Genomic DNA, 15,177 nt, shown 5'->3' on the forward strand with positions numbered 1-15,177 from the left:
AAATCCATATAGAACTAGACTTCTTTTATTTTATTTTTAGAATAAGGTTTTAAACCTTATTAAACTCCATCTATTTTATATTGATTAGGATAAGGTGTTTCAATCCTACTAGAATATGGCTTTGCAAGCCTATAAATAGACATAGTCTATTCCTCTTGTATTTGAGTAAAAAAATTTTTCGACATAGTGAATTTTCTTCTCCTCTGCCCGTGGTTTTTTTCCCGAAAGGGTTTCCACGTAAAATTTATGTGTTCTTTATTTTTATTTATTTTATTCTATTTTATTTTTAACACACACCATACACACCAAAGCATGAGTTAAGGGATTCAATAGTGGGGATTTTATTTTCAACAATTGAGGTGAAAAAAAAGGAAAAATACAGCAAGCCCCACTTCTACAAACATAAATTGATATCATGTGGAACTTCGCATTGATGCAGGTCAAACTGACTACCCAATGGTATGGACTTAGGCCATCATTTGAAACTAAAACTGAAGATGAGTATAGGATGTGTTTGCTAACTAAACATGATTAATAATAGGGAAAAGCGGAGGAGGTGCCATCATTTGGTCGAGTTAATGTATCAAATACTTATTTTAATAATTAATTTTTTTCATATCCTACTTCGATAATTGATTCATTATTTTATATTAATTGGGTAAAAAGCCGAGCAATAATAAAAAGCATGTGGGTCACCTAATCACGCCGTGTCTTTCGTAATTCTCGTCAGAAGGGGCGGCTGATGGCTTTATTTTGCTTTACTTTTTGACTTTGGATGACAAGCTCATTGATTTGTTTTTGCTTTTTTTCATCAAAGAGGGAACCTTTCAGTTTACAATTACCAAAAGCAATTCATCTTCAGTTCTCTTCTACTTTCCTTTCCTTAACTCGGTATGATCTTTCACCCATTTCAATTATCTGTTGCTTTAATTCGTTTTCATTTACAAATGTTCTTCGCTTCTTTAATATAGACTCCTAACATTTCAAGCTTTTTATTTTTGAAGCAAAGATGGCTGAAGCTTTCGTTAGTGCTGTTGTGGGAGAAGTGGCGTCAAAAGCGGCGTCAGTTGCGGTTGAGATGATAAGCCTTGGATGGGGCTTCAAGGATGAGATGCAGACGCTTGGTAACTCACTAGAAATGATTGGAACTTTCTTGCAAGATGCAGAGGGAAACCAAAAGCAAATGAACTCAGTGAAGCTTTGGTTGAAGAGGCTCAGAGATGTTGCTTATGAGGCTGATGAGGTCCTGGATGAGATTGCTTATGAGTTTCTCAGAAGGAAAGTGGAGATTGGGAATCGGATATGGAGAAAGCTACGAGACACTCCATCTACTGTCACATTTCAGCACAACATGGCTAATAAAGTTAAGGACATCCTTAATTCCTTGGATGACCTTAACAAAATAGCCAAAGATTATGGTCTCCAACAGTTAGCCATAGATCAAAGAATTTTTATTCCATCAAATGTGGAGACAGTCTCCTTCCTGGATGACTCAAACATTGTTGGAAGGAAAAATGATGTCTCAAAAGTTGTTGACATGTTAGTCAGTCCCCAAGATGATCGAACTGTCTCTGTTGTGCCTATAGTTGGAATGGCGGGTATCGGAAAAACTACTTTAGCAAGGCTAGTTTACCATGATGTGGATGTGGAAAGGCGTTTTGATGTAAGATTTTGGGTGTGTGTCTCGGATGATTTCAATGTGAAAAGAATTTTAAGAGAAATGCTGGAGCATGATATGAATTATCAGCAGACCTCGATACCTCAAAACTTGAATGCTTTAACAGCGAAACTGAAGGGGAAGATTGAGCAGGCCAAAAGGGGAAATGAACAGATCAAATATCTTCTTGTACTTGATGATGTGTGGAATGTTGAACAATGGGATGAACTAATGTGGTGTTTGGAAGGGGTTAATAAGAATCGGGGGAATAAAGTTATTGTAACAACCCGCATTGAAGATGTGGCATTAAAAGTGGAAACACTTCCTAATCAAAGGCATCAGCCTCGAAAATTAAAAGATGAGGAGTGCTGGTCCATAATTAAAGAAAAAGCATGTGGAGACTCCCCAATATCTCCAAGCTTAGTGTTAATTGGCGAGGAAATTGCTAAACAATGTCACGGTGTGCCTTTAGCAGCAAAAGTTATTGGAGGGACAATGCGCAGAATTGAAAGGAGTCGGGCTGCATGGTTGAAAATTCAAAAAAGTGATGTATGGGATTCGGTTTATAGTGTGCTGAGGTTAAGTTTCGATCACTTGTCTTCTCCATGTTTGAAAAAGTGTTTTGCATACTGCGCCATGTTTCCTAAAGATTTTTGCTTTAGAAAGGAGCAATTAATCCAACTCTGGATGGCTGAAGGATTTCTTGGCGGTTCTAAAGAAATGATGGATACTGGGAACAAATATTTCCATGAATTGTTATCAAATTCCTTACTTCAAGATGTGGGGAAGGACAGATGCGGAAATATTTTGACGTGCAAGATGCATGACTTGGTGCATGACCTGGCTTTGTCTGTCTCAAAATTTGAGACTTTGATTTTCCAAGAAAATTCCAGTTCCGGCACAGATGAAGTTTCTCATATTCGGCATCTCAGTATTGGTTATGATGGGGAATCCTTACCAATAATTTTAACAGCTATTGCTCCAAAATTGCACTCTTTGTTCTCAGAGATTGATGTGTTCAAGAAATTGTCAAGAACCTTCACAAGCTTACGAGTCCTAAAATTTTCCGGTGCTGATATTCTTGAGTTGCCTGCTTCCCTCGGCGAATTGAAGCACTTGAGGTATATGGACATCTCGAAGACTTCTATCAAAGTGCTGCCTCAATCCATAACCAAACTTTACATGTTACAAACATTAAGGTTCATGGGTAGTAAGGAGCTCGCAATTCCAGATGGATTGAGAAATTTGATAAGCTTGAAGCACATCCATTTTGACCAGCGAAGTTCTCAACCAATTGAGCTTCGACACCTAATTTCTCTCCAAACATTGCCAATGTTTTTTGTTAGGGATAACGAACTTCATCTTGATGCTCTAGGATGCCTCAACGAACTTGGTGGCCAATTGAAGATATGCAATCTTCAAAGTGTTAGAGACAAGGAAGAGGCTCGCAAAGCAAATTTACGGCTTAAAACAAAATTGACCAAGGTAATATTTGAATGGACAAATTTTAGCAATGATACCAGTGAGGAAGTGCTGGAAGGTCTCCAACCCCACTCAGGTTTGCAAAGCTTAATTATTTGGAATTATGGAGGAGAAAAGCTCCCATCTTGGATGTCAAGACCTGTTCATGGTTCTAATATTGGTTCACTGATTCTTGACAATTTGATGGAGTTGGTATTAGACAATTGCATCAATTGTAAGAGTCTTCCACCATTGGGCCAACTGAACAGCCTCAAATTTCTTGCACTGAGGAATATGGATAAGGTGAAATGCATCGGTAATGAGTTTTATTGCGATGGAAGTAATCAAGGTCAGAAGGAGGTGTTTCCTGCATTAAAAACATTCATCCTACGGCGACTGCTAAATCTGAAAGAATGGACAGCAACGACAGCAGCAATCATGTTTCCTTGCTTAGAAGAGTTGTTTGTTTCTAACTGCCCCTTATTGAAAAGTGTTCCCCTGACGGGACGATGTTTATCTCTTAAAAAGTTCTGTATTGAGGATTGTTCACGATTAAGCAGTATAGGGGATGGACTAGCTACTTCCACGGTTCTTGAGGAGCTAACTATAGTAAAGTGTCGAGGTTTGTTCTCAATTCCAAATTTAAATGGGTTTTCCGCTCTTCAAAGTGTCTATGTTTCTGATTGCGGAATCTTGGAAATTGTTCCAATAGCGGGAATATGTCCATCTCTTAAAGAATTTTGCATTTCTAAGTGCAATAGATTAAGCAAGATTGGAGAGGGGTTGTCTACCTCCATTTGTCTTAAAGAATTAAAGCTAAGTGGTTGTGCTAAATTAAGTTTCATTCCAGATTTGGAAGAATTTTCCTCTCTCCGAATTTTAGATATATCAGACTGCCACGAACTGGAAACTATTCCGATAAGAGAAAGATGTTCATCTCTTGAAAAGCTTCACGTTTCCTCGTGTCCAAAATTAAGCAAGATAGGAGACTGGTTGTCTACCTCCACTAGTCTTGAAGCATTAAAGCTAAGTGATTGTGCTAAGTTAAGTTCCATTCCAGATTTGGAAGGATTTTCCTCTCTCCGAATTTTAGATATATCAGACTGCAACGAACTGGAAACTGTTCCGATAAGAGGAAGATGTTCATCTCTTCAAAAGCTTCGCATTTCCTCGTGTCCAAAATTAAGCAAGATTGGAGACTGGTTGTCTACCTCCACTAGTCTTGAAGAATTAAAGCTAAATGATTGTGCTGATTTAAGTTCCATTCCAGATTTGGAAGGATTTTCCTCTCTCCGAATTTTAGATATATTAGGCTGTCACGAACTGGAAACCATTCCGATAAGAGGAAGATGTTTATCTCTTGAAAAGCTTCACGTTTCCTCGTGTCCAAAATTAAGCAAGATAGGAGACTGGTTGTCTACCTCCACTAGTCTTGAAGAATTAAAGCTAAGTGATTGTGCTAATTTAAGTTCCATTTCAGATTTGGAAGGATTTTCCTCTCTCCGAATTTTAGATATATTAGACTGCCACGAACTGGAAACCATTCCGATAAGAGAAAGATGTTCATCTCTTGAAAAGCTTCACGTTTCCTCGTGTCCAAAATTAAGCAAGATAGGAGACTGGTTGTCTACCTCCACTAGTCTTGAAGAATTAAAGCTAAGTGGTTGTGCTAATTTAAGTTCCATTCCAGATTTGGAAGGATTTTCCTCTCTCCGAGTTTTAGATATATCAGACTGCCACGAACTGGAAACTGTTCCGATAAGAGGAAGATGTTTATCTCTTGAAAAGCTTCACATTTCCTCCTGTCAAAATATCATCAAGATAGAAGACTGGTTGCCTACCGCCACTTGTCTTGAAGAATTGAAGTTAAACAATTGTCCTAATTTGAGTTCCATTCTAGATTTGGAAGGATTTTCCTCTCTTCGAATTTTAGATATAGCAGACTGCCACGAACTGGAAATTGACTGGTTGTTTACCTCCACGAATCTTGAAGAATTAAAGTTAAGCAATTGTCCTAATTTAAGTTCCATTCCAAATTTGGAAGGACTTTCCTCTCTTCGAATTTTAAATATATCAGACTGCCAAGAACTGGAAACTGTTCCGATTAGAGGAAGATGTTCATCTCTTGAAAAGCTTCACGTTTCCTCGTGTCCAAAATTAAGCAAGATAGGAGACTGGTTGTCTACCTCCACTTGTCTTAAAGAATTGAAGTTAAGCAATTGTCCTGATTTAAGTTCCATTCCAAAATTGCGAGGACTTTCCTCTCTTCGAAGTTTAGATATATCAGACTGCCAAGAACTGGAAACCGTTCCGATAAGAGGAATATGTTCATCTCTTGAAAAGCTTCACGTTTCCTCGTGTCCAAAATTAAGCAAGATAGGAGACTGGTTGTCTACCTCCACTTGTTTTAAAGAATTGAAGTTAAGCAATTGTCCTAATTTACGTTTCATTCCAGATTTGAAAGGAGTTTCCTCTCTTCGAATTTTATATATATCAGACTGCCACAAACTGGAAACTGTTCCGATAAGAGGAAGATGTGTATCTCTTGAGAAGCTTCTCATTTCCCGGTGTCCTAAATTAAGCAATATAGGAGACGGGTTGTCTACCGCCACTTGCCTCAAGGAGTTAAAGCTATCCCATTGTGGTAACTTAAATTCCATTCCAGTTTTAAAAGGATTTTCCTCTCTTCATAATTTAATTATATCAAACTGCAACAATCTGGAAATTGTTCGAATAACAGAAAGGAACTCATCTCTCGAACTGCTTGAAATTAATGCATGTGAAAATTTAAGCCAAATAGGAGATGAACTGATTACCTTCACTCGTCTCAGAAATTTGAGGATAGTGAACTGCCCGAATTTGAGGCCCATTCCAAGAATACATAATGGTTCTCTCGATTCTCTCTTCGAATTAGACTTCACTGGTGTAGGCGAAGGCTTAATTCGTCTGTTACCAGATTTGCTGCAATCCAACGCTTGTCTTCTCAAGCTGACACTATCTGATTTGCCTGATCTAAGATCGATTCCAGAAAGTATGGTGGCCAAGTTTTATGTTCTTTTAACAATCAAAAAGTGTCCAACATTGAGGAGCATTCCAAATGACCTCCTTGGCAGCCTTAATTTCTTGAAAAGGTTAGATATTGGTGGTTTCTCAGAAGAGCTAGAACAATTCCCAGGTTTTGATTCCATCCAACACCTCAGTGCCTCCCTTAAAGAGTTGCGATTGCTTGGATGGGAAAAGCTAAGTTCTCTTCCTTACCAACTCCGACACCTCACTGCCCTTGAAGAACTGGAGATACAGAGGTTTCACGGCATAGAAGCCTTGCCTGATTGGTTGGGAAACCTCTCCTCTGTAAAGTGTCTGAGAATCGTTTCATGTGATAGGCTCATGTATCTGCCTTCTGAACATGTTATGCGAAGCCTCTCCAAATTAACAACATTTATAATTTCAGCGTGTCCTCGATTAGAGGCAAGATGTTCCAAGGAAAGCGGCCCTGAGTGGTCCAAGATCTCCCACATTAGTAGAATCTCAATTATGTGCAAGCGGTAAGTTCAATATCTGAAACCAAAACACCTGTACTTTTAGCTTTTGATAAAAGAATGTAATTTTCTCTAAATTCTTCTTATAATTATTCTCCTTGTTCTTTTCCTCCTAAACTCCTTTGTCTAGTTTCAAACTAAACTTTCATTTTTGGGGGGCATTTTCGCCAGACCATTACAGGATTTGGATGGATATGAATGATTCATAGACTTATCGTCTCAGAAGTAAATATATAGATAGAAAAGTAAGTTCTTTTTTTATCCCCATTTCTTTTCAATGCAATTTACATCAGTTCATTTTTCCTGTGATTATCGTTGCATTTTAGTAGACAACCTTTTAATTTTGCTTTGATAAACATTTCATGGATATGAGAAGTCCCTTTGTATATATATATAGTCATTTTGGCAATTCTTTCAAGTTTTTGGTCGATTTCTCCATTTAGACAAGATATTTCCCTTCAACTTGGTAGGCTTTTTTATTTAATTCTTTTTAAAAAATAAAAGGTTATTTGTTCACAAATTTGGTTGATTAATCCATATGACAGATTTTTTGGCTTAATTTTGCAGGATTCTCTAATTAGTTTGTACAGCTCAAAGACTCATCAGTCATAGAGAGAACGTAGAAACTAAATTTATCCATCGAAAAGTAAGTCCTGGTCACAATTTCTTTTCCATGTAATTGATGACACTTGTGCAATTTATTAACTTTTAATTTTGCTTTGATGAAGACTACTTAAAAATTTATTTTCAAATTTTAACCAACTATATAATTGAACATTCTTTGTGTTTTGACCACTTGTTTTACCTTGCTTATGAAGTCTTTGGTTTCGCAACTTATCTGAAGCATTAAGGATTACTACGTATTCATCATCGTTCTTGTCTTCTTGAAGCCCATTCTTAGTTTGCTTCTAATGGAAGTTATGGTACTACCATCCTTGTTCCATTTTTACCCAAATCAGCAGTTCTTGACAACATATCACGTACTTGTTCATTGCAGCCAGCCTATCTTGCCGCTTTACCTCCGTTTTCTTTCTGTTTTCCAGAAGGCATCAACTATTATAGTAGGTCAACTAAACAAAAATACTGCTTACGAAATTTTTTTCAAAACTCAACTCACTAGGTAATTATCATTGTTTATGCATTTTGGTCATGCAACATTTGCTAAATATATCTCCTACTTGTCTGAAGCATCAAGGGTTATGAATAAGGGTTCTTATGACATCCGACTGGAATTTAGCTTTGTTTCTGAGTCCCATTATTGTTTAGCTCCTGATGGAAGCACTTAGGATAGCCACCCGTTATGGTACTAACCCTGTTACATGTTTCTCCAAGTCAGTTGTCCTTGACAAACATATCATATGCTTGTTCATCATATCTTGCTGCTTTGCCACCATTCTCTTTCTTAACCTAGCCTTTTGCATTTTGGCAGGCAAAGTATCTCCCTGCAGAGAAGTGGTGTTACTTTAAAATCATAGAGGAAGTCTCTTGCATGAATCTTCAATATGAGAGATCCAGGCATGCTTCAGATAGGTCAGTGATGAGTGATGACCAACTTAAATTTTAATCTGAGGATTAAACTTTTTTTCTCTACGTAAAGATTTATGATTTTACTTTATCAGATGAGCTAGTGAGCTAAAAGGCCTCAGCCAAGACCGGAGAGGCCCAGCACCACACATGGGGTATTGGAAAAGCTCATACACCATACATGAATGGTGTGACTACTTGATGCTATTGAGCTGTGTTTGATTGCAGTCACAGAAAAGATCCAAGTCAGCTGTGACTACTTGTACAGATTTAGTTTTGCTGTACATAAAATGTTTCTGACAAATTTGCTATGCAAAAGCTGCATTTTTCCAGAAGGCATCAACTATTATAGTAAGTCAACTAAACAGGATGACTGCTTACGAAAATTTTTCAAATATCAACTCACTAGGTAATTATAGTTGTGTATGTATTTTAACCACTTCTTTTGCCTTGTTGTCTTCAGTCATGCAACATCACCCAAGTGTTTTTCCTACTTGTCTGAAGCATCAAGGATTGTGAATAAGGTTTCTCGTGATATCCGACCAGAATTTAGTTCTGTTCCTGAAAGCCATTCTTGTTTTGGTCCTAACGGAAGCACTTACAATTGCCACCCTGTTATGGAACTAACCTTGGCTACCAATTCACCTGTCCTTGACAACATATTGTATGCTTGTTCATTGCAGCATCTTGCCACTTTACCACCATTCTCTTCTTAACCTATGCCTTGTGCATTTTTGCAGGCGAAGTGTCTCCCTGTAGAGAAGTGGTGTTACTTAAGGTCATAGAGGAAGTCCCTTTCATATGAGAGATCCGGACATGCTTCACATAGGTCAGTGATAAAACAACTAAAATTCAAATCCAAGGGTTAAAATTCTTGCTTCATGCAAAGATTTATGATTTTGCTTTATCTGATGGGGAAGTAATCTAGAAGGCCTTAGCCATGACTGGAGAGGACCAGCACCAAATATGAATGGAAAAGCTATTCACAATGGTACTTTTCCTTCGTAGAATGTCTAGGAGCTAAAACTTATTGAGTTCACCAATTGGATTCCATTAGAAATAAAAATAGTAACTTAGTTTATCATAAATACTGTGTTTGGATTTTACCAGGAAAAGGAGCTAGCATCTGTGTATTTATATCAAAGAGAGCTTGTTGGTGCCAATTATAATTATCAGCTTCAACGGTAGTACATCAGTGCAGACTTTACATGCGAGAATCAAGCCAAGTACCTAGTTCTCTTAAATTGATCTTCAAGGAATTCGATGACAGATGTTTGTGGAATATACATTTTATTGAAGATCTTTTTAAATGACTATTTTAGGGGGATTAGTGATTGTTATTGAATGTGCTTGAACGCCCCTTTTTTATATATATAGTGAACGGTTAGTGTAGCTTAAGTGTACAAATTAGAGAGCATTTTATTTGTTAAATCAGGAAACTACATTTTTAGTGCAAAATTGTATGTAAACTAAATTGTGTTCATCAAAGAGGAAAATACTTAGAGGTGGAGTTATTTAGTTAGAAGTATAGGAGTGCGACATCACAACTTTTAGGTGTTGTTATAGTGGATTAGTACATGAGCAAGGCAGGCCCGTAGATGTAGGAAATTTCCGAACTGCATAAACAATATTCTGTTCTCCATCTCCATTTTTTTTCTAGTAGTTTCTTGTCCAGCTGCAACTGGACGAATATTTAACAAGTAAAATCGACAAATTATAAAAGCTTTCATCTTTCATCCATACATCCAAAAGCGAGACGAAGAAGGTAATTACCAAATGATATGCTTGAAATCAGCCATGGTTGAACTTCTTTCAGTCCAAAATCTCTTCTCAAAGTCCTTTGACACTGAAAATTTAGATTTTAGGTAAAAGCTTAGAGTTCAGATGTTGATGATCAATTGTTAAAGTACCATGAAAATACTTGTATTAGGAAATGGAAAGTTAAAAACAGAAGTCGAGGAAACTAAAAGCAGCCTAACACTACAAAAAAATAAAGAACCTCGGAGAAGCAAACCACCGCTTTTAATCGACGAAGGAAAACCGCACAAAAAGAACTACTGCTCGAGCTATTATATCAAAAATAAGGTTTTTTTTTTATTAAATATCTAAATGAATTAAAATCTATTGTAAAAGTTAGTGGAGCCAAAAAATTTAGTGTCACCAACATGCCAATGTCAGTAATCAGGATAAAAAATTAATTTTTTAATGGAGTCATGTAAAATAGTGCCACCTATAAATATTAGGGAAATATTATAAATTTTAAAAAAATGAGGGGACTTTAAAAAAATTTCTATTTTCTGGTGGAGCTAGATATATTGGCGCAACCAGTTTGCAATGTCTTTTTTTTTCAATTTTTCTAAAATTTTAAATATATTAAAAATGTTAAGTATAATTAATTTTAAATTTTAATATAATTAATATATATTTTAATAGGTAAAGAAAAAGGGATTTTCTAAATATATTTAAAATTTTAAAAACTTAAAAAATTAAATATATTAAAAATGTTAAGTATAACCAATTTTAAAATTTTAATATATTTAATATATTTTTAAAAATTAAATATATTAAAAATGTTAAGTGTAACTAATATTAAAATTTTAATATATTTTTAATAGGTAAAGAGAAATTATTTTTAATATATTTAAAATTTTAAAATTTAAAAAATTAAATATATTAAAGAAAATGTTGAGTATAACTAATTTAAAATTTTAATATACTCAATATATTAAAGTATATTAAAATTTTGAACATATTAAAAAATTTTAAGTATAATCAATTTTAAAATTTTAAAATTTTAATATATTTTTAATAGGTAAAAAGGATTAATATATTTAAATTTTAAAAGAAAAAAGGGGTGGGTAACTTTGTAAGCTGGTGGCCCAATTTATTTGGCTCCATCAAAAATAAAAAAAATTACTTTCATTTTTAAAATTGTAATATTTCTCTAATATTTATTTAAGTAACGTCGTTCTACACAACTCTATCGAAAAGTTAATTTTTTTTATCCTGGTTGCTGACATGGCATGTTGGTGGCGCCAAACGCTTTGGCTTCACCAACTTTTACGGTAGATTTTTGGTCATTTAAGTGTTTAATTAAAAAATGCATTATTTATGTAATTAATTAAATTTTTGGGGTTAATTTTATAAAAGGGCCCAAAAATAAAGACAAAAAGAAAATTTTTTAAAGTTAAATGGATAAAACGTAAACATAATAATAGTATAAGGATCTTGAGTGCAATTTACTCATTTCAATCATCTATTGCTTTTCGTTTACAATTGTTCTTCGCTTCTCTGATATAGGGTTAACAGTTTTTTCTAACATGTCAAGCTTATTATTTTTGAAGCAAAGATGGCTGAAGCTTTCGTTAGTGCTGTTGCGGGAGTAGTGGCCTCAGTTGCGGTTGAGAAGATTAACCATACCAGGTTAATGAACAAATGAATGATGAAAATCCGTATTTTCAATTCCTTCCAATGCCAAAAATCTCATCTCCAACGATCTTACCCTTCTTCTTTTCACCGTTTTCAAACCTCAGCTACTTCAAGCCGCGCCAAAAAATCCAACCCTTTCCTCAGCTTAACCCAAGATCCCAATCCGACGTCATTCTCTGTTCCCTACTACTCTAAACTCTTTTCAAAATGCAATGCCTCCAAGACTCTGTATCCAGGCATGCAAATCCATGCCCATACACTCAAATTTGGTTCAACCAATGACCCCAAAAGTAGGAACTTTTTGATCAGCTTGTATGCAAAATGTAAACTTTTTGGCTATGCCAGGAAACTGGTCGACGAAAGTCCTGAACCAGACTTGGTTTCTTGGTCTGCTTTGATTTCTGGATACGCCCAAAATGGGTTTGCTAGAGATGCCATTTTGGCTTTCCATGATATGCATTTGTTGGGTCTTAAGTGCAACGAGTTCACTTTTCCTAGCGTTCTAAAAGCTTGTACTTTTACAAAGGATTTGGAGTTAGGGAGGCAGGTTCATGGAATTGTGGTGGTTAACGGGTTCGAGTCTGATGAATATGTAGGTAACAGTTTGGTTGTCTTGTACTCAAAATGCGGGAAATTTGGTGATTCGAGGAGGCTCTTTGAGGATATACCTGAAAGGAGTGTTGTTTCATGGAATGCATTGTTTTCTTGTTATGTGCAGAGTGATTACTTTGGTGAAGCAGTGGAGTTGTTTCGTGAAATGATTTTGAGTGGAATAAGGCCTAATGAATTTAGTTTGTCTAGCATGATAAACGCCTGCACTGGGTTGGAGGATAGTGGTGAAGGAAGGAAAATTCACGGGTTCTTGATAAAGCTAGGTTATGATTCAGATCCTTTCTCGAAGAATGCACTTGTGGACATGTATGCAAAGATAGGGAATCTTGAGGATGCTGTTGTCGTGTTTGAAGAGATGACGAAACCTGATATTGTCTCTTGGAATGCTCTCATTGCTGGTTGCGTTCTTAATGATAAGCATGATTCTGCTTTAGAGTTTTTTGGGCAAATGACATTGTCTGGAACACATTCAAATATGTTTACCTTGTCGAGTGCTCTAAAAGCCTGTGCTGGCATTGGTCTCAAGGAATTGGGCAGACAGTTGCATTGTAACTTGATAAAGCTGAATGTAGGATCAGATCCTTTTGTGCATGTTGGACTTATAGACATGTATTCGAAAAGTGGTTTGATGAATAATGCAAGAATGGTTTTTAATTTGATGCCAGACAAGGACTTGATTGCATGGAATGCTGTTATCTCTGCGCATTCACAAAATGGGGAAGATATGGAAGCTCTATTGCTGTTTCCTTTGATGCATGAGGCAGGAGTTGGATTCAATCAAACAACATTATCGACAGTCCTCAAATCCATCGCCAGCTTGCAGGTGAACTATGTTTGCAAACAGGTTCATGCACTCTCTGCAAAATCAGGATTTCAGTCTGACCGTTATGTTGTAAACAGCCTTATTGATGCATATGGAAAATGTGCCATTCTTGAAGATGCAACAAGAATATTCAGAGAGTGCTTGATTGTAGATCTGGTGGGTTTCACATCTATGATCACAGCTTATTCTCAGTCCGGACAAGGTGAAGAAGCTCTTAAGCTGTATCTAGAAATGCTAGATAGAGGGATAGAGCCGGATCCATATGTTTGTAGTTCACTCCTAAATGCATCTGCAAATCTATCAGCATATGAACAAGGGAAACAAGTGCATGTTCATGTCTTGAAGCATGGATTTATGTATGATAACTTTGCAGGAAATTCTCTCGTGAACATGTATGCCAAATGTGGAAGCATAGATGATGCTGAACGTGCATTCTCTAGTATTCCTGAGAGAGGAATAGTCTCATGGTCTGCAATGATAGGAGGACTAGCTCAACATGGGCATGGGAAAGAAGCACTACGGGTTTTTAATCAAATGCTCAAATATGGTGTTTCTCCTAATCAGATAACTTTGGTCAGTGTCCTTTGTGCTTGTAACCATGCTGGTTTGGTTACTGAAGCCCAAAAATACTTCAGATCAATGAAGGAGTTGTTTGGATTTGAGCCTATGCAAGAGCATTATGCTTGCATGATTGACCTACTTGGTCGAGCCGGGAGATTAGATGAGGCAATGGAACTTGTAAATACCATGCCTTTCCAAGCGGATGGCTCAGTTTGGGGTGCACTTCTTGGTGCTGCTAGAATCCACAAGAATGTTGAGATTGGCCAACGTGCTGCAGAGATGCTTTTGATTCTTGAGCCAGAGAAATCCGGTACCCATGTTCTTCTTGCTAACATATATGCATCAGTTGGCATGTGGAATAATGTAGCAAAGATGAGAAGACTCATGAAAGACTGTAACGTGAAGAAAGAACCCGGGGTTAGTTGGATTGAGGTTAAAGACAAGATATACACTTTCATAGCGGGAGACCGAAGCCATGTTTGGAGTGAAGAAATCTACGCAAAGCTTGATGAGCTAAGTGAGCGTTTGAGCAAAGCTGGGTACATCCCCAAGGTGGAGATTGATCTTCATGATGTGGAACGGGATGAAAAGGAAAAACTTCTATACCACCACAGTGAAAAACTTGCAGTAGCCTTCGGGTTGATTGCCACTCCGGCAGGAGCTCCAATTAGAGTTAAAAAGAATCTTAGAGTCTGCATGGATTGCCATACTGCATTCAAATTCATTAGTAAAATTGTGTCCAGGGAAATTATTTTGAGAGACATCAACAGATACCACCATTTTAAAGATGGTTCATGCTCTTGTGGGGATTATTGGTGATAATATTTTTTCATGAATATGGATACTTTAGCCATTTAATGCCTCAATTAGTGACTGTTAGCCCCTTTAACATAGGTGAATTTCATCGATACCTGATTAAAAGTATTGATACTTTAGGTATGTACAAATTAGAGCATTTTTTTTTTTTGTTAAATTAGGAACTAGTTTTTTAATGCAAAATTGTAAGTAAACTGAACTGTGTCCAAGTTTTCAAGAGGGAAAGACTAAGAGGGGGAATTATTTAGTTAGAAGAATTGAGCGAGACTGTAACTAGCTTGAGTGTGTTGGACTTAAAAGCACAACTTGTAGCGATTATTATAGTGAATATAGTGAATTACTTTCTAAGATCTCGGAAATTTTTGAACTGTGCAAACAATTTTCTGATCTCTATCTCTATTTTTTTTTCAAGTAGTTACTTTGTCCAGATACAACTAAACGAATATTTAACAGGCAAAACCAACGAATTCTCAAAGCTTTCATCTTTCATCCTTATATCTAAAAGGGAGAAGAAGGTAGTTGCCAAAGGATATGCTTGATGAACCACAAAGAAGTTTCAAAAGGAATGGGATTATGTTAGTTGAAAATATCATGCTATACATGGACTAGCAATCTTTCTTGAAATCAGCCATAGGTGAACTTCTTTAGTTCTTTAACACTGAAAATTTAGGTTTTAGGTAAAACTTAAAGACTTCAGATGTTGATAATCAACATATGGTAAAAGTACCATGAAAACACTTGTATTAGAAATTAAA

General features: G+C 36.3%; 2 protein-coding genes and 1 long non-coding RNA gene across 7 annotated transcripts; 2 read left to right on the forward strand and 1 right to left on the reverse strand.

Annotated features, from left to right (window-relative positions):
• Positions 1-658: 658 nt before the first annotated feature.
• LOC108475835 (putative disease resistance protein RGA3) lies at positions 659-9,706 on the forward strand. 5 transcript variants are annotated; one of them, XM_053026098.1, is made up of 10 exons: positions 659-891; positions 1,005-6,663; positions 6,829-6,902; positions 7,225-7,303; positions 8,087-8,187; positions 8,277-8,532; positions 8,645-8,845; positions 8,922-9,010; positions 9,102-9,172; positions 9,292-9,706. In XM_053026098.1, the coding sequence occupies exons 2-3, from the start codon at positions 1,010-1,012 to the stop codon at positions 6,857-6,859; spliced, it is 5,685 nt and encodes a 1,894-aa protein (XP_052882058.1). In that variant the 5' UTR covers positions 659-891; positions 1,005-1,009; the 3' UTR covers positions 6,860-6,902; positions 7,225-7,303; positions 8,087-8,187; positions 8,277-8,532; positions 8,645-8,845; positions 8,922-9,010; positions 9,102-9,172; positions 9,292-9,706. The 5 variants fall into 5 exon arrangements, with proteins under 5 accessions (XP_052882058.1, XP_052882056.1, XP_052882060.1 ...); XM_053026096.1 differs by having other exon boundaries at positions 665-891; positions 1,010-6,663; XM_053026100.1 differs by having other exon boundaries at positions 665-891; positions 1,010-6,663; positions 9,110-9,172.
• LOC128290471 (uncharacterized) lies at positions 9,539-10,268 on the reverse strand. Its single transcript, XR_008280332.1, has 2 exons — positions 10,181-10,268; positions 9,539-10,027 (listed from the first exon to the last, which is right to left on the reverse strand). It is a non-coding gene; the product is annotated as an uncharacterized LOC128290471 (long non-coding RNA).
• Positions 10,269-11,417: 1,149 nt separating this feature from the next.
• On the forward strand, positions 11,418-14,781 carry LOC108474735 (pentatricopeptide repeat-containing protein At5g04780, mitochondrial-like). The gene has a single exon (XM_017776745.2). The coding sequence runs from the start codon at positions 11,621-11,623 to the stop codon at positions 14,423-14,425; it is 2,805 nt and encodes a 934-aa protein (XP_017632234.1). The 5' UTR covers positions 11,418-11,620; the 3' UTR covers positions 14,426-14,781.
• The last annotated feature ends 396 nt before the right edge of the window (positions 14,782-15,177 follow it).

Source organism: Gossypium arboreum, chromosome 3 (genome assembly GCF_025698485.1).
Source record: "Gossypium arboreum isolate Shixiya-1 chromosome 3, ASM2569848v2, whole genome shotgun sequence".
Taxonomy (NCBI): Eukaryota; Viridiplantae; Streptophyta; class Magnoliopsida; order Malvales; family Malvaceae; genus Gossypium; species Gossypium arboreum.

Coding starts and splice junctions, on each gene's coding strand:
- LOC108475835 (XM_053026098.1), top strand. CDS start 1,010: ATGGCTGAAGCTTTCGTTAGTGCTGTTGTGGGAGAAGTGGCGTCAAAA. Junction 6,664..6,828: donor ATCTCAATTATGTGCAAGCG/GTAAGTTCAATA, acceptor CATTTTCGCCAG/ACCATTACAGGATTTGGATG.
- LOC108474735 (XM_017776745.2), top strand. CDS start 11,621: ATGATGAAAATCCGTATTTTCAATTCCTTCCAATGCCAAAAATCTCAT.